We start from the raw sequence: 19,813 nt of genomic DNA, 5'->3' as shown, positions 1-19,813 counted from the left end.
AAATCTGACATGTCTTCATTTTCCTCGGCCAGTGTTTCTCTCTTTTACATTCCGTTCAGAGGTCTTTGTTCATCAAGAGGGCAAAATCCACTTTTCTGTACATGTGAGCTTTGAGAACACTTGTGAGTTTAGTAGAGTGGGTGTGTCTTTTTCTACTTTCAGAGCTGTTGATGTCCCTGTTTCATAGAGGTAGCTGATTTTACAGTATTGTGATTAGTAATGTATATGCCTTGTTTTGATAGTATAAATAATACCAGTAGATATAATATCACAATAGGTTCTCCATGAAATGATATGCTAAAATTATAAATATATATATATATATACATGAGAGTGTGTTCTTGTCTTGGGCTGAGTGCAATTTATGAACCAAACTGGGTCCCTTCTACAGTTTCTCTTCTTCCAGTTTAGCAGCAGAATGTACTCGTGACCACATGTACAATCAATAACACACTGCTGGTGATGTGCGGCTCATGCTGATGGTTTTTGTTGGTTTGTTTAGCATGTTGCCCAAGCAACAAAACAATATAGTTAGAGATCTAACCATTTTAAAGCAAAAAGAGAGAAACTTGTGTGTGGCATCCATGTTTTAGGCCTGAATCCCTCCCATAGAACTATGCATTGAGTTATGATTTTCTCAATACACATGGCAGAAATTATATGAAAATAACATAGAAATACATATGTCATGCACAATATGAGATAATGGGAGTAGTTCCAAATTTGGCTTTCTTGCCAAGAATTTTATATCTGTGCTGGAGCCAGGAGACGGTTAGCTTAGCATAAAGACTGGAAACAGGGGGATAAGAGTGGCATCGGTCTTCTCATCTAACTCTTGGCAAGAAAGCGAATATGCCTATTTCCCAAAAATAATATTCTTTTTTAAGTTTACCTCAGTCAAAAAAATGTCTCTGAAGTAAACGGTAAACTGCCATTTATCTATATCCTGGCAACAATCTTCAATGTGCTGTGCAACGCCCACACGTTGCCTAATGCAATATTATATTTATTCGCTGTCCCTTTACTGTTACTGACTGTGACCAAATGATGCACTAAGAACAATTCAAATACAGGATTTCAGTGTGTTTCACAAAATACTGCCATTACCTGACTGCAGTTGCCTGCATTCCTCAACACTGTTTGCATCTACAAAGCCAAAATAACAATTCTTGCAGAGGCAAACAGAACACATCAGATGATGAGGCAAATGTGATTACAGGTCAATTTATAGCACATTTGAAAGATTTATTTATTTATTTATATATTTCCTTTTTCTGCTTGGGTCACCACAGTTACATTATATCAAAGTTCTATGGGGGACAGAGACTGGGAGCTGTGTGTGTGCTTGTGTATGTGGGATAAATGGATGAAGTGTAGGCCCTTTAGTAGACATGGTGCAAAAACACAGCACTAGAATATATAAATACAGTATACAGTACAGGTCTGCATGCTTGGGACACATAACTCATTCTTAAATGTACATCTTTGTGTGTGTATGACCGTAATACTCAAACAACCTTAGTTCTATTTGAAATATGGGGTTATTCTGTTCTGTTGATAGCTGTGTACAATACCTTATGCACAACTGTATCTGAAACTGTGGGCTGTTTCAGCTGTGCAGAGACAGTTTTAGAACACCGTTCACACAACTAGTTGTTCTTTTTTTTCCCCTTTTTTTTTGTTGAAATACTGGGATTTAAAAAGGGAAAACATCCAAAGTTCAGTAGATCATTTACCACCCTGTCAAAATGTGTTGAAAAGCCTCTCAGCGGGTAAAGACGCCACTTTGAAACATGTTGTCTTGTCTCCTCTATTACTCGCTGTATTTCTTCTTTGTATTCTTGTGCATACGTGTAATCACATCTTCTGTCTTTATTTGTTTTTGTGATGTAGAATGTAGAGTGTAGGACTGTATTTGAATCAATGCCAGAATCACATTTGCTTTTTGTTTGTGTCTTTGTCCTGTTTATGTGTAACCAACTATGTACCATCAGTATCATTATGCTGAATAGGAAGCAGGCTCGTTGATTTCTCCACTGAATCTGCATTTTGCTGAGCGTAAAGAATGACGGCCTTTATGTTTACAACATGGACATACCGTATACTGCCAAACATGCAGGAACATACCAAACTCCCCTCTTTAGCGCTTAGTCCTCCACCTCTCATCCCTGATGCAACTGTATTCTCAAGATTCTCTTTTCTTTTTTCACCTCTTTCTCTTATCCGTCATCTTTTGAAGCGTCGGAGGACAGTCAGGTTGTGTCCTCTAGCTGTGTTTCTTCGTGTCTAGTGTCGTGGTGCGCGTGTTCATGTCAGTACTTGTGCCTACTGTGGATCGCATGCTTTAGCCCTTGACTGGACACAAACGTTGCTCACAAACTCCTCTTGACCCTTATGTGGAAAAACGTTGGGGATCCTTATAAAGTTATCAAGGGAACCAAATAACTTATTACAACTTTATCATATGTGTTACCAGTTCTGTAAAAAACAAATAGGAAATAAAGGCCTTTTAATTACCATGACTTGTTTGTGTTTAATATGCAAAGCGTTCAGCTCAGCTGCTTCCTAATAATCTCTCTGCCTCTGATTCATAATATAATAATGTCACACAGAGAATCATTTCCATTCCTTTACAGTTTATTAAGCAAAGTGAGTAAACCAATGTGCGTATATTAAGCTATCAACACATTACAAACATTTTCAATACATAGTTTAACTGCATATAGTTCAATAAAGCTACAGCATGTGTAGAAATAGCTGTATCTTATTTGTAGTTTTGAGTACATGAGTACTGGATGTGACCAAAGATAACACTGGACTCCAAAACCATCGTATTGTTAAAGGAATACATCCAACCCTGGGGATTTTGGTCACCTCATCCATTAAAGTGAACAGAAGACAGATACCAAAACCTTTTTTTGTCTCTGGCACACCATTCATCACTTTTAGCAACTCTACAGCTAAAGGATATTAAATGCAAGCGGAGTCTGGCAGTTTCATATGATAAGATGACATTTATCTACCTTCACTCTTTTTGGAATATATAAGGTGATGGCACCCCATAAGCCACATTAAAAACCATTACAAGGCAGCAGCCTCTTTCTAATTGTATTAGTAGTTCTCATGTTAAGTAGACCATCTAGTTAACATTAAAAAAAATCATGTCACACATTTTGTGGAACCCAAATATTGAAGAACATTTTAATATAATGCAACACAATGGAGTAGCATCAGTAAATACTGCCTCCATGACCAGATGACCAGAACAAAAAAGTTGGGATTTATTGCAGGGTTGTACTGTAGTATTGGATTGCACTAGATGTAGCCAGGTAGGTGTACTTCATAAACTGGCAAGTCAGTGTAGTTAGGCAACAATTAATTTAACATAATTTATCGTGACAATATCAACACACACAACAAAGTTTAAAATATATGTAATCTACACAACATATAATGAAAAGTGCAAGCAACAGTTTAATTCCTCCAAAGTTGGATTGTGGAGATGTATTTATTATTATTAATCACACAATATTGTGGAGGCTAAAATGTCAGCAGTGATTTACGGTTCATCTACCAAGATTTTGGCATTTGCGTTTTTTTCATCACCTAACAGAAAGATGACCAAGAAGTCAACCAAAACAATTGGTGTGTTTTCTTTGAAAGAAAATTTAGTAAACAAAGCATGAAGATTAGAACTAAGAAAGTGCATAAATAAATAAATACAGTATATCTCTATTACAGAAGATAGGACACTTTCTTTTACACACACTCAGAGTGTCTCCTCTGTGTAGCCATTCTGCTGTTTTGAAGCTGAGCCATTGAATAAAAAAACCTCTAGAGAGGACACGCAAAACAAAAAATGAAGAATGGCGACTAAAACCACACAAAGAACTGATGAACAGAATCTGGCAAACGCTGAATTATGTTATCATGGAAACTGAAACCAGTCTGAAGATAATACAGTGCTGTGATGCCCAAATACTCAAAGTGCATTATATCCATATTCCATATATATTATATCCATATTCAGGGCTAGCATACAGCCCCCTTCAAATACCAAATACAGTGGGGACATTATCATACGCTAGGTTAACAAAAATGGAATTTTTGAAATGATAGAGATTTCACTGTCACAAAAAAATTGATTTAACCAGTTGGACATCTAAAACACAAACCTAAACAATGTGTCTTATTAAGCCTAAATGTATTCATACTAGAGTAAGAATGTTCAAAATGATTGGTTTTATATATGATTTTGTATAAAAAATCATCAAAAGCATTTTCTCCTTCATTTCAATGCATTCTTGGTCTGGAGCGAACATCTACTTGCCATTAGAAGAACTGCATCTAACAGCACTTCTGTGCTGGCTTCAATGGTTGTTGCTACTCAGATGCCTTGGTGGATTTATATTAATATCTAGTTTTTGCTTCTGGAACCAGAGCACCTGTTTGTCACTTGGCTGGGCCTTATTTTACCTGTCTGGTCATATATTCTGATTGAAATGACAACGTTTTTTAAAATACAGTATATCTCCATGCCAAAATGGCCTTTGGGGCCCTTGACTTCTCTCTTTTTTCACAATCAAGACAATGTTATAATACTTTTCTGCGGTGCGTGATGTAGCAAACAAACGTAATGTCTCCATGTGATGTGTGGTTATATTATTAGAAACAGTACCTTCATGCAAACCTCTGGATTTGTTCAAACTGGGCCTTTTAAGGTTATCAAACAATACAACTGGTCCCTACTTTATTAATGTACATCACTGGATATTACAAAATTATGATTACTAATCATGTAGAAACAATTGTTGTAACTCGATCATCACACAGTGAAATTTGACTGAAACTCCTTAACACTTCTCTTTGGATCTTCACAAGTCCCAATAGAAATTTATTTGTGCAAAGCAGCCAACACCTAACTCAGAGAGGAGTCACAACTTGGGACAGTGTGGATATTTAAACTGCCAACAGGGGTGGAGCATCCACAGACACAGAACAGGAGCTTCAGACATCTTTTCATTTGGACAGTTTGCTGATGACTCGGATGAGAGCCCCATTCTCATCCTTAAGCCTCTGGTTGTCTGACTTGAGCTCTGTTAAGATCTGGAACAGCAGAAGGAAAGAAATGTTATTAGAAAATGATATCATTTTCATATAAATAGATATTAAATGGTTTGTGGATACTGTGAAGTTTGTCATTTAAAGCTTCAGTTGCACGATGACATTGGACTCCAATGGTACAATCTTCAGCATTCACCATTAACAACAAGTGGACTGAAAGTTGTCCTTCAGTAAAGTTTGAGGCCAAACGATAAAGACATGCTTTGCGGTACTTAATCATGCAAGTGAGGAGTGACTTTGACAATATGTTCGGCATGTGAAAAGTAAAAGAGAACAAAGTCAAAGAGAGAGAAACGGAGAGAGGGTCAATTTCCCAAATCTAGGTCATGTCTCTCATAAGGGAGCGATGACTAAAAATAACCAACTTCTTTGCCAAAGTATTTCCCCTCTACTAGAGACAAACAATAACCCTCTGCTCTCAAGCTGTGACATATTACCGAACATGAATGGACAAAAGCCCATGGCATCAACATGTTCATGACGTGAAAATTCCAGTATATAAATCCCTCCATCATGGCAATGCCCTGCTCTAAATGTATTTAAAGCAATAGTAGGGAAATACAGACCAAACCCCATGTCTTACCCAGTGGCACAGGACTTGCTCATTTTGAAGAGTGATGATCTCACACGTTTCATTTCCTATGGAAGATTGGCTAGATTGGCTAGAATGGCTATTTCCTTGGCTAACTAATTTGCATTGATTACACAGCACAATGCACAGGAGCCACATATATTAGACTGTTGCAAGATCAATAACTGCTATAAACGTGTTTATTCTTCATGGTGCAGACCTCTGCTGTTAGATCTTTAATCTAGGTGATAAGGAAAGAAGAACAAATGCAGTGTGCATGTCATGTGAAGCCCCATGCAACGTGGATGTAGCAAAATATACACTTCAAAGGAGGCTTATGAGAAATGTTTTGGGGGGAGGGGTTAGCAGGTTTGCCCTCTGATGGCCATAAAGGAGATTGGGTTAAAGGAGTGAGGCGGAAAATGCATTGCAGTGTGGGGGTTGGGGGAGTGAGCATCGGGAGGGTGCAGGACCTGCCTGAGAGGAACACAGCAGAGGACGAGGGGGCTGTAGAGGCACCAGAAGAAGAGGGGAGAGTAGAAGTTATGCGGCTGAGGAAGGGAGAGGAGGGGGAGAAAGGAGGACAGATGGTGTCAGAGGTCCTCTGTCTCCGGCATGGAGGCCGTCTCAGAGAGGCGGGTGAGGACGCGCAGCATGGCTCTATTCTCAGCCAGGAGACACTCGTTCATCCTCCGCAAGGTCTGGACCTGAGCCAGAGCAGGGAAAGCCTGCACAGAGGAGGACAGAGATACAGAGAGGGGCCGGCAGAGAAAGCATGCAGGGAGGGCAGGGCGTTTGCAAAGAGAAAGACTCATATAGCGACTGTACACATATCCACTCATACAGGCATGCGCCCACACACCTACACAGGCAGGGGGAAAGAACAACAGATCTTAGGGACTCATCAGCAAAACTTAGATGAACAAGTATTCTCACAACAGGGAGATTTGGAGAAGAAATAGTAAAAGCTGCGACAAGCAAAGGAAATTATGAAGCCAGTTGTCTTTGGGTTTGTGCTCATCAAACCTGTGCTGTATGTGGAGAGTGGTGCGGTGCTAAAGTGTTACATGCTTTGCAAAGGAGAGGGAATAGAAATTAATTTTAAAAAAATCACATAATCTAAAATTCTACTATTTCACACCTTGTGCAACAGCCTAGTCAGTTATAAGTCAAAGGAAAAGAAATGATTCATTTCCCTTTCTTCTTGGCCTGCCTTTTTGAGGTAAACCTCAATGTGGTTCGACAGAAACATCTGTGGTTTGCCGCGATTCTTGAGGGTAAACCACGTAAGACACACACACACACACACACACACACACACACACACACACACACACACACACACACACACACACACACACACACAGGGCACTTCTGATGTAGAAGTGAATATGGCCAAGGATGAGGTTTAAGGAGGACATCCAGCTGCTTTTTAAAACACCAAAATACATTTATTAAAGCAATTTGAAGCTTGCCTGTATTTGGGACTGAACAGTTCATGCATATAATGTTCTCTTATTAGAATAAAACGGCACAGTTTCTGGAGAGGCGCCCTTGGCAAGAGAGAAGATAAAGGACAGAGTGAGGCGAGAATGCATAATGACCATTATCCTTTATTACACTCTCTTAATATTGAGCTCTTTGATATTAAATTAGATCTGACCAAACTCTCAAATCCTGCAGATAATTTAACACAGTTTCTATTAATTACATTTCAGAGGTTGTCGAGAACAATTCAGCTTTTCTGTATTAAATGTAAGACCCTACAAAGTAATTGGACACTGATATTTCATAAGGGAAAACAAGGACACACAGTGCTGTAGATGTGAAGCACCTGATCCCAGGCCCAGTCAACTGCCAGCAGGTTCAGACCTAAGGAGGTAGTCCCAATCCAACCTGCGCCCCTCTACTGGAGATTAAGCTGTGCTTATGTGAGCCAAGGAGTGTAATATCTTTTGCAATGTTGACGCTTCTGTCACATGGAGAGTGTCACAACTGCAGTTTTTTGAATAGCTACAAATGAAACAGCAGCAGCAGTTGTAACACTCGCACACAGTGGTGTAAGTGTTAAAAATACAGCAGTTGTTGTTCGAGGCCAACGTTGGCATTTTTGCATGAGATCTTAAGTGTTGCCGCTATCTCCCCTTTCCAGTAGGTGGCACAGGTTGGCACTAATCTGACACTGACCGAATAGCAATCTGTAGCTTGCTAAACGTGAACAAGTGACTTTGTGAGTGAGTGACAAGCCAGCTCCCTGGCGTGCTTTGCATCTAAAGAAAAAGAAAAAGATTGTGTGCCTGTGCCCCTGTAGTATTTATAGTCTAAAGTACTGATGTACATGTATGTCCACACGTGTAAACATGCCCGAATCTCTGACAGAATAGAATCGTGTGAGGTGACAGTCAGGTGTCAGTGACTCCTCTGCGTCATAGCAACCACTCACCATGCCCTCTCCCCTGAGACAACCTGCTCTCAGGGCTGGTACCCACAGCGGAACCGCAGTGGGGCGTCCTGCTGAGGGAACCATGACAACACAGGGGTCAAACATCTGCTGCTGACATACCACACTGCTGTATGTATCCTATTTATAATGTCCTCGTCACTGTCTGCACAGTCTCGCTTTGCCAGCCCTTCCTCCACTGTCTGCATATTATACTTTATCAGACCGGAGCTGTTATTTTAGCTCTCTTGAGGAATATAACAATGTTGCTGTAATTCGCCATATCAATCAAATTATAATCTCATGTGTCATTTGTTACTGCCTGCACAAACTACAGTACACACATACTGTGCAGACCATGTCTACTCAGGCTTGAAATCTGTCTGCTGCTCTTCCCTGTCTTTCAAAGTGAAGCAGAATACACACAGTGCAGTGCAGGAATGTCTCACAAAAGCAGGTCTTTTGCTCTTGGACGGGGTTTGGTATTCAGCTGGAACTAGGTCACAATGTTCACCCCAACAGTGAGATGAGTGGAGCAGGGGAGCAGCACAGGCTCCTCCTTAGCCTGGCAGGAAGTGGCCCAGCAGAACACTGTGGATAATGAGCCTAAAGCATTAACCTTCCTTCCCCTTGCCTTCAAACCCACCTGGCTAACAACAACCCTGGAGTGTGCTATATGTGTGTGTTTTTCTCTGTAGAAACACTTTAAGCGTGCTTGATTTAGCATGAGGGGCTTGGCTGGAGGTGTGTACCTTCAAGTACTATTAGTGTTATTATAGTGTTGGGGGAAAACATCTGAGATAAATGAAACACAACTTGGAGACAACATTTGCTATTTAAACCCAGGGTGAGTATGCACAATGTATTTTTGCATGCACTGACCTTTAACTCATCTTCCATGTTTGACACTCTTTTCTCAAGAGCTTGTTTTTCCTGTAAATAAAGAAGAAACAGCTGAAATAAATATACTCCTATGGTCCCTCAGGAAAAAAAAGAGTGAAAAGCCATTTGACTATGATTTGAAGTAGACAGGAAAATTAGAGGGGAAATGGCCAAGAAAGGATATGGGCATCCATCCTTCATGATAGTGCAGAAGAGCATGATCGTATAAAATACCAAAATGCCAAAAGGTTGCCAAGACACTTACCCTTTTCTCTGATTCAAGTACTGTAGATCTCTCTGATATTCTGTCTTGCCGCTAGAAAGTTAGAATGGGGCTGTTATTGTGAAGTACTGGGAGAATTATATGTATTTTTCAACATGATTTCATTAAGTAATCAGCCACGACCTTCCTTCTGCACACCCGTGGTAGTGGAAAAGATGACCGAATTGACGATTTTCTTGTACCTGAGTGACTTTCTCCAGCTGGGAACGTATCTTGACCAGTTCCTGTTTGCTGTCCTGCAACCTGGACTTGAGCTTCTCATTCTCATGCAAAGCTTCTGCATACATCTAAACGTGAACAAAATGAAGATAAATAATTACCAGCTTTATTCCAGAAAATCTGGTCTTTCAATGCATAAATTCCTTTTTTAAATAATTACATAACACATTAGTCAGTCTAACAACAAAATGTAAGTAAGTAAGTAAACAAATGGAACCACAATGTTTTCCATATTAAATAAACAAAAACAACATTTTGTAATAACGAGTAATGAATAAAGTGTGTAAAATATATGAATGAACTTAAAATCTGAAATAATTAAAAAAGAAGCCCCTTGTGTAATTTTAGGTTCTTGTTTCCATAATATCAGTTTTATTAGAAATAATTTTTATTTCATTATATTATTTGTTTACTTCAAATGATTTTTTTATGTGGTAATTTTATTATTCCCAATGACACTTTTTTAAGCCAGCGGCTTCTTTTCAGCAAGCAACCTCAACAATGCTATCAGATTTAGCCAGCTAGTCACTGCTAGCTAGCTTAGAGCAATAGCTAAGCAAGTTTTAAGTATTTTTTGTTGATCCTAACTTGGGGAGCTGACATCTGTAAAGCACTGTTTTGATTTCTACCAAAGCCAAGATTTATATTCTACCAAGATTTATGTATGAAAACCAACCAATGAGAACATCTGTGTACTTAGGCTACAGTGAAAACCGCTCGACAGTATAGCTATCTAGCTAGCCAGTTAACTTGCTAGGCTGAATTTCGATCACTCTGCATCAAAATGAAGACCCAGTGTTAGCAGTGTTAGCTAGCTCATGCTGTAGAGTGTCCCCATGAAAGACTGCCTGTCTTTACGGTCTTCACAGAGTTGTGTCTTCCTCTGAGGAACCAGTAAGGAATCAGAATCAAAATGCTGGAGAGGTGAACTTCTGCTGTTAGCATTAATTCTCCAAACTAGCTAGTTAGTTAGCCAGCTAGCCGCAGCCTTCTTAAGCTAAATTAGTTCATTTAAATATCTTACTCCATTTATTCATGATTTCATAATAACGTGGCTATTTATTTATATATTTAATATTGAACACTTTTGGTGCCAAACAAATAATAATAATAATAATGAAGAAATCAATGCAATATCAAAATCTTGAACATTATCCAAAACCGCTTTGGGTCTGGTTATTTGTATGAGCATCCATTTTTATCAACAACAGATCAATGTCTAAATACGATTTACAATAACCAAATATGACTGTTCAGCATCAGTAATATGACTGGAGATATAAAAATGTACTATCAATAAAATGAACATATAATGTTAACATGTTTCATATGTTACCCTAGCATATAGCTATGTGACATTATTGTGTTTATATATATATATATATATATATATATATATATATATATATATATATATATATCCATTTATTAAAATATATATAGCCTATTTTGTAATGTCAACATTTAAAAATTGCCTACCTATGAATTTTTCAACACTGTCTCACGGCAGTTCGTGAAATGGTCACGTTATTTTTAATCTATTGATTTGTGTACATGGACACGTTTATGTTTTTTTTTCGTGGTGGTCAGCACGTAATGGGAAGCATCTATACGGAGGTTGGGTTTAGGAAAAGAAGAACGGGGAAAGTTAACGTCACACGCCGGGACACGATCCGCGGTCTCTGGGGGACGCGCGACAACAACAGGACGGTTCTGTTTAGGAAAAGAACAACGGGGAAAGGAAACGTCACACGCGTGAGATGGCCGCGATCTCTGGGGGATGCGCGACAATAACGGGACGGTTGGGTTTAGGAAAAGAACAATGAGGTAACAAAATGCCACACGCAGGACACGATCCCCGGTCTCTGGGGTGAAAGCCCTGTGTTGTTTGACCCATCCACCACACCAACCAACCTCCCTGCGCGGATTTTCGGCATTTAATACTAGTCGCTACCGTAGTCGTGCTGTGATCACGAAAGATGCTTCCCATTGAAATACATTAGTTTAAATAACGTGCTGACCACCACGAAAAAACGACATAAACTTGTCCATGTACACGAATCAATAGATTAAATAACGTGACCATTTCACGAACTGCCGTGAGACTGGGTTGGAATTTTAAGACAAGATATATTTAATTATGTATTTTAAATTAAATCTCCATCTGCTTTCCCTTATTGGAAGGGTATTAAAATAAATAAATCTGCCTGGAGATCCAACAGCTTTCGGCACCACATGAATCATTCAGGAGGGCCTGTGCTTGTTTAAACTGAGGTACAAGTTACTACCTTCTTATAGTCTTTGGTAGTGGAGTCTTGCTCCTGTCTGTTCAGAGCAGTCAGCCTCGTCTCTCTCCGAGTGTAAGAGCTGGTGCGGCCCAATGGTTTGTCTGTCACACTCTCCCCACTGGAGTCATATCTAAAAGTAACACATTCAGTTCACACTGCCACTTTATTTAGGCCATTTATTTTGGATTGTTCTCAGAAAATACAGTTCTATATTACATGGAGTAAAAAACTAAAACAATGATAAATCCTCACCTTGACAATCTTTCATGCTGAAAAACAAAGAACAAACTGTGTTAGTTGGATCACTATAGCACCTCAGCATGGGAACAACACATTGTAAAAACCATGTTCCGTCGTGGTTAGATCCAGATTTATTTGTTTGATAAGACCAAACAGAGGCTTGGCAGTGAAATATTTTCCATTCTGAGACAACAGAGAACAAAAACAAAACTTCCAAGTGAATTACCACAATGTGTTCAGAGACCCATAGTCCCAGGGGAAAGAATTGCATGCAGAAGTGAGATATAATTCACCCAAACACTGCACTGACAGGGTTCGTACAGGTCAAACCTCCCCGGTGAGCCCAGTTAATCTTTTAGAACAGGCGGCTGCCACGCAAATGCCTGCAGCATAAAGATGACATCATGACATCAGAAGCTAAGTATCTCCTGTGTGATGGGTGGATGTCTGACCTAAGACAACAGACTGATAGCAGGCTGTCCTGGCAGGGTTTTGCTACGACTAGTCCAGTCCACATGGCTGCCAAGTTGCCTGTTGAGATCACATACTGAATTTCTTTCCACTTCACCAAGGAGTCTGGATATTGTGCTACATTCTGAGGATTTGTATTTGTTTTCTCAAGCTCAATTTCACTCAAAACTCATAATCGCATTACGTCAAAGATGTGCCTATAATTAGTTAGCACAGAACAGTTATGTAGTTTATGTGTCTACTGCACATAACTTTCCAATATCACAATTTGTATCCATCCAGATCTTCAGCCAGACCTGTTTCTGCACCGAACCAAACGGAACAAATAGATAACTCACTGACATCAGCTTACAAACATTACACATGAGAGGATGATGACTGGATGTGTTTACGATCAGTCAGAGACTGGAAAAAAGAGACAGAGAGGGAAAGAGTGGAGGCCGTAATATAAGTCCAGACTGAGCCATGATGTCTTTACAGTATCCAAAGCAGTTTTGTAAACTTTACTCTTAAATTGATTCAAAAACTTGGAGTTTCTTTCTCGTCAGGGAACGAGGGTTAAACACCTCTGTTTAGAAATGAACTGCAATAAACATCATGTGTGGGGGGTCCAGGCTGTTTGAAACAAGAAGCAGATGTAGACTGCAATAAAAGCATACGCTTAAGAGGACAATTCATGTCAAAAGGAACAGAGCGTACAGTTATTCCTGCTCTCACATTTGCAGAGTTGGGGGATATTTCACGCAGCGTCAAAGGAGCTATTCCTCAGCAAGTGTTTACATAACTGAGCCAGTGCTACCTATCCTTATGTGGTCATGTGCTTAAGCAGAGCTATCCAGGAGAAAAACAGACCTCCGTGACCTTAGATGAAAAAGGGCCAAGGATGGAGCCATGAAGAGCTCTCACTGACTCCGATCTCTTCGTGCAATGCTTAGGAGATTTCTCATTCAGATTTGGTGAACATTCATTAATCAACCGGGAAGATAAGCCCCCTGGTTTTATGAATAAATTATCATGAAGTCTGCTTTTGGGGACATGATCTGTTATACAGACCTTCGCCAATCTCTTTAAAAAGATGAGTTCCTGTACGCAAACCTATTTCACACTAAAGGATTAGCAAATTGGTGAAATGAGATTTTTAAAAACCTTATTCCAGTGAAGTCTTAAGTGAGCCAAGTTGGGTTTACAGGACCTGATTCTAAGTAAAAGAGGGCATCTTTACAGGAATAATACATACTCTTACACGTAGCCTATGGCATCATGAAACTTTTTTGTCAAAACTGAGCCAGACAATCGTAGTTGAAATTCTACTTCTGATAGCAGCTGCACCCAGTGGTGTAGTCTACATGATACGCAGGTACACGTATACCCACTAAGAAAGCTCCAGGATTTCCATATACCCACTTAAAAATGCCCAATGACAAGGAACAACATACTTTCTATTATATTTTTGATATATTTTGAATTGTCATCTGTGTTTTTCTTCTTCGCATAGGCTAAATAAAGGTATTTCCACCGTAAATTGGTGCATAAAAGTGTATCCGAATACAGGACATGAAGTCGTTGATGCTGAAAACTTCCCTGGGGGAGAACACCCAGACCCCCCAATATGATATGCCACTATGATTCAGGTCATGTAAACAGCATATTCCATTTGGATATTCCGAGTAAGGCCCTGTCCCGAATTTAGCATTCTTTGGACATGTAGGCTTATACTGCGCATCCGGAATATGCGTCTCAATCGTTACCGCAGTTTGCAACAGTTTACGCCCTGTTTATGTCTTACGGTCAGCTCTGTGTGTTGCTATGGTTGTTGTACACAAAACCAACCAGACAAACAGTTTAAGTGAGTCCGGCTGCGGTAGAGATGCATGCTCAAAAGAAAAGAAACAGCTACTTTTATACATTAATGAAAGACTTGGATATCAACAGGTTTTTGGATATGCGCAAAAATCGCAACGACGATCTTTTCAAGAAGGTGGTTGAAGGAATGAAAGAGGGGGGATGCACGAGTTTGCACGGTCGAACAACAAAAAAGTCCTGTTTTGCACGGCTGCATGTAAACTGGAATATTAGTGGACTGACTAGGCTACACACTTCCATTATGTGCATGGAAATGTAGTCAGTGAAACAGTAGGCTAGCCTATAAACAATAATGTGAGCAGCAGTTTGCAAGAATCAATGAAATCATCATCAGGAGACTCTTCACTATCCCTCTCACCTCTTCCCTCATTCTATCACAGCATCACTCCTTCAGAGCTGACTGGATTTTGCAGTAGGAAAATCTGAGCAACACACACACACACACACACACACACACACACACACACACACACACACACACACACACACACCTCTCTCTCTCTCTCTCTCTCTCTCTCTTCACCCCCACCACTGGAACTGACACTGCACACACAACCATAAAAGACGTTTCTCCCATATTCACTCACCTTTTCTCCTTCTCTATTAACTCTTTACAGTACATCTGAGCCTGTCTGAACTGTTAGAGCATCTTCCTCTTTTTCTTTTTCAAGATCACTGACACAAAATGCCTCACATCCAGTGGTGGAAGAAGTACTCAGTTCCTTTACTTAAGTAAAAGTACTAATACCACAACGTATAAATACTCAATTACAAGTACAAGTCCTGTACTGTATTTAGAAACCAACGTTAAAGTACTCATTCTGCAGAAACAAAATGCCCTATATAAAACATTATAAGATTGTTAATGCATCAATGCGTAAGTAGTAGCCTATTTTACTTTCTTAGCTGGTTTATACATTTAGTTTAGTCCAGTGGTTCCCAACCTAGGGGTCAGGCCCCCTCCAAAGGGTCACAAGATAAATTTGGGTGGTTGTGAGATGATTGTGCCTTGGACTTTTCTCTAATGCCTTTTATGAAATATTGGAAGATTTGACCTCTTTAGTCCTCGAACAGTTATTTATTTATGTGAGATGAGAGTTATTGAAATGGGGACATTTCATCTGAAGAAAGGGAAGAATGTAAGATGAGATTTATTTTGTGAATATTTAGTTAACAGATGACCTTTTTAGGGTTACTGAAATAAGTCACATATTTCCATTAATTGTAGCTTCAGAGTGTATTCTGTTCTTTGAGTTAACAAGGGAGCTCTCTAACATGTTGTACCCTGCCTGTAATTCAGTAACAGTTAGGTTGGCGGAGGGATATGATGATGAGATGATGAAGCATGTTTTACGCTTAAAAAGTGTCATAAAAAAAAAAATGGTTACACAGTCAAAGCTGTCTCCATGCTCTTACTCTATCCACGTCCCGAAAGTAACGAAGAGTTAATAGTTAACGCTAACAATAACTAGCGTTACATTTATATTAAACCATTTAAGAAGCTGAAATATTTCTTTGGTGAAACTGCCAACAACTCATGGCCATCTGAACAGATGTAGAATTTTTAGTAGAATGGGGGTTTGGAACAACTGGTAATCATGTGTTATATTTCATATCCTTATTAAATGTTTTCTTTAATGTAAAAGTTAATGTGAAAAGAAACTATAACTATAGCTGTCAAATAAATGTAGAGGATTAAAAAGTACAATATTTCCCCCTGAGCAAATCTTATCAAATGTATATATTTAAGTTTGTAAGTAATTTGTTCACAGTACTTCAGTGAATGAATGTACTTCTTCCCTGTTTATACTTCTTCATGACCCTCACAGCTTGAAATTAGCACACATTGTATTTTACTAAATAGGACCCGGTTCTCATCAAAACACTGGGCAAGTGTTAAAAATACTGCGTCAATCTGATTCCACCACAGCCGCGCATTGCATTTTCTTTCCCATGAAAACTCAAACCAATTCAGATTGAGCTGACATTATGGAAAATGAATGCCTGAGTTTCACCATGGATACAGCACAGAGACTGAAAAATGACAGCATTCACTGGTAGCATTCACAGCTAGCAACTGTGCTGTAATGAGAGTGTCACATAACATTAGATGGGCAAATGTGTGCATCTCTGAATAGACAGAATCACGTCGCTTCATATTTCTGCATTTTTACCTGTCTCTTTAAATGTGGCTGTCACACAGAGTACAGCTCAGCCGCTGCACTGACATACACACAGCAGTCAAACAACACCCATGAGAATAAGCTACTTAGCCATGAGAAAAAAACAGGAAATTACAGAAGGAATGTTTCAATCCAAAGGTCTTTTCCAGAAAATGTGGTCAGACTCTGAGAGCAAATACTCTTTCACAGGGCATCAAATATGCTGAGATGATGAGGGGTTCACAAGTTATTTCATCATTGAAATAAACTCATTTGGGGAATCAGGAGTGGCACATTATTCATGCAAATGAAGACAATCCTGTAGAAATTAGGAAATAACTCTTATCCTATTCATGAAATTATGAAATAGTTGCTTTTTTAACTGAACCAATCACAACAGCACATGTCCAACAAACACATACAGTTGTGTTCAGAATAATAGCAGTGTGTTTAAAAAAAAAGTGAATAATGCTCAAAATCCTTAGAATAGCTTTGAATTCCATAATATCAATGCATTGGGAACACTGCACATTCAATTCCAAATCAAAACATGACCAAAATTGATCAAGTTTGTGTTCTACCTTTACAGAAAGTGAAGAAAAAGGAATATTAGGCTGTTCAAAAAAATAGCAGTATTTGCATTTTTCTTTACAAACTCAAACATTTACTATAGAAACTGAAAATTGTCTCAAGGGTTTGCTTTACTTTGAATCACTGCACTAATATTTAGTTGCATAACCATTATTTCTGAGAACTGCTTCACATCTGTGTTGCATGGAGTCGACCAACTTCTGGCACCTGTGAACAGGTATTCCAGTCCAGGACGATTGAACTACATTCCATAATTCCTCTGCATTACTGGGTTTTGCCTCAGAAACAGCATTTTTGATGTCACCCCACAAGTTTTCTATGGGATTGAGGTCTGGGGATTGGGCTGGCCACTCCATAACATCAATCTTGTTCATCGATCATCAAGACTTTGCTGGTTACTGGTGTGTTTTGGGTCATTGTCTTGTTGAAAGACCCATTTCAAAGGCATTTCCTCTTCAGCATAAGGCAACATGACCTCTTCAAGTATTTTGATGTATTGAAACTGATCCATGATCCCTGGTGTGCGATAAATAGGCCCAACACCACAGTATGAGAAACATCCCCATAACATGATTTTTGCACCACCATGCTTTACTGTCTTCACATTGTACTGTGGCTTGAATTCAGTGCATGGGGGTCGTCGGACAAACTGTCTGCGGCCCCTAGACGATCTTCTGATCGTAACAGTACTCACAGGTAACTTTAAGTATTCTTTGGTTTTCCTGGAGCTGATCATTGGTTGAGCCTTTGCCATTTTGGCTATTCTTCGATCCATTCGAATGGTAGTTGACCGTTTTTTCCCACATCGTCCAGGCTTTGGATGCCATTTCAAGACATTTGAAATCATTTTGGCTGAGCAGCCTATAATTTTCTGCACTTCTTTATATGTTTTCCCCTCTCCAATCAACTTTTTAATCAAAGTCCGCTGTTCCTCGGAGCAATGTCTGGAACGACCCATTTTGCTGAGTACTTCAGTGTGAAATGCACTATAACCAGCATGCACAACATTTGCTTCCTTCCTTCCTTAAATATGTGCCATAATTGACACCTGTTTCTTCACAGAATCAATCACCTCACTAATTGAACACAACACTGCTATTATTTTGAACATGCCCCTTTCAATTACAGATTCACTTACACAGAATGATGCATGTCATGACTGTTGGGTCTGCTGGTTTTCTATGACTCTACAACACTTACTAGTACATTATTTGCCATGTAGAAATATCACTTCTACCAAAAAATTTGATTTATGAGGTTAGTGATGTTGGACTGCTATTATTTTGAACACAACTGTACATACTTTACAAGAACTGAAACTAACAAGTATTTCCATTTCCCTTCACTTTTTACTGTTATATTAGTTCTTGTGTTTTGATTGTGTTTTTGAAATTTGATAGATATCCTTGCAATATCCTTGTTCAGTCTGTCTATCTATCTATCTATCTATCTATCTATCTATCTATCTATCTATCTATCTAACTATCTATCTCTCTATCTCTCTCTCTCTCTCTCTCTCTCTCTCTCTCTCTCTCTCTATATATATATATATATATATATATATATATATATATATATATATATATATATATATTTCTTTCTTTCTTTCTTTCTTTCTAGCTATCTACTTTACACAGAGCTTGTGCTGTCATGTGTTTAGACATCTTAAAAGATTTAGTCTGAATCCAGAAAGAAATATCTGCTTTTAGGATGAATCACCCACAGGAAATATGGTACTTTGTTTAAGTTTCTTCAACTTTGGATGAACATAATACAAAGTAACTTAATGGTGGGTAAATAAACAATAATATCAATACTTTTAACCGCTTCATTAAATAAGTTACACATACAGATATATGAAATTAGACGCATCCACCTTGCTACATTAGTGAAATGATAAAGTTTAAATTCCAAAAGGTGCATTTATCTATAAGAAAGGTTTCTGGTCTTACTCTGTAGTTTTTGTCTGTGGGGGACGGAGAGGACGGTGGTGAATCTGTCACTGACTTCCTGGTGCGAGTCAGGTCCTTGGTGCGCGGGTAGTAGGTTGACATCTCCCCCCTCTTCACTGGACTGGCAGGTCAACTTCTACTGTAACATTCACCGGAGCCACCACCAGATAACAGCCTCACAGACGCGCAGATTCCCTCAAGCAACAGTGATGCAGATGCCCATGACTGCGTTCCCGGGGAATCCTCAAAAACAGGTGTGTGTGTGTATATTTGTGTGTGTGTGTGTGTGTGTGTGTGTGTGTGTGTGTGTGTGTGTGTGTGTGTGTGTGTGTGTGTGTGTGTGTGTGTGAGAGAAAGAGAGAGAGCTGCAGCTGAGTTTGTAGGGATTTCAGGTGGTCACGCTTTCTTCAAAGCTCAGTGAAGAAATAATTTGATAAAAATGCTAAGAACAACAAAACAAATTAACCTCTGCTGATCACAAAAACAGAGAAATAACTCTTTAACTTCTAAAGCAAACAAAGTATCCTCCCTTGTTTCCACTCTGTCAACACTGAGGTCTTTTGATGAAATGTGAAAAAGTCCAAAAGGAAGCAGCCAAGAGAGAAAAGTTTGTTCCCTTTGCTGCCTCTTTCTATGTTTCCCAAAGTTATACACGCTCTCTCTCTCTCTCTCTCTCTCTCTCTCTCTCTCTCTCTCTCTCTCTCTCTCTCTCTCCATTTCCCTCCCT

At 39.2% G+C, this 19,813-nt stretch overlaps 1 protein-coding gene across 3 annotated transcripts; it reads right to left on the bottom strand.

Moving 5' to 3' along the window:
• Window positions 1–2,627: 2,627 nt before the first annotated feature.
• Window positions 2,628–19,771, bottom strand: LOC144521144 (protein phosphatase 1 regulatory subunit 12B-like). 3 transcript variants are annotated; one of them, XM_078255507.1, is made up of 8 exons: window positions 19,087–19,770; window positions 12,060–12,076; window positions 11,808–11,937; window positions 9,483–9,587; window positions 9,283–9,333; window positions 9,018–9,068; window positions 8,139–8,206; window positions 5,016–5,106 (listed from the first exon to the last, which is right to left on the bottom strand). In XM_078255507.1, exons 1-7 carry the CDS (start codon window positions 19,186–19,188, stop codon window positions 8,168–8,170), a joined length of 495 nt encoding a protein of 164 aa, XP_078111633.1. In that variant the 5' UTR covers window positions 19,189–19,770; the 3' UTR covers window positions 5,016–5,106; window positions 8,139–8,167. The 3 variants fall into 3 exon arrangements, with proteins under 3 accessions (XP_078111631.1, XP_078111633.1, XP_078111632.1); XM_078255506.1 differs by having other exon boundaries at window positions 8,139–8,209; window positions 19,087–19,769; XM_078255505.1 differs by lacking the exon at window positions 8,139–8,206 and having other exon boundaries at window positions 2,628–5,106; window positions 19,087–19,771.
• Window positions 19,772–19,813: the final 42 nt, after the last annotated feature.

This window comes from Sander vitreus, chromosome 7 (assembly GCF_031162955.1).
Source record: "Sander vitreus isolate 19-12246 chromosome 7, sanVit1, whole genome shotgun sequence".
NCBI classification, from domain to species: domain Eukaryota; kingdom Metazoa; phylum Chordata; class Actinopteri; order Perciformes; family Percidae; genus Sander; species Sander vitreus.
The sequence above is the reverse complement of the archived record's forward strand: the minus strand, read 5'-3'. Positions and strand labels throughout refer to the sequence as shown.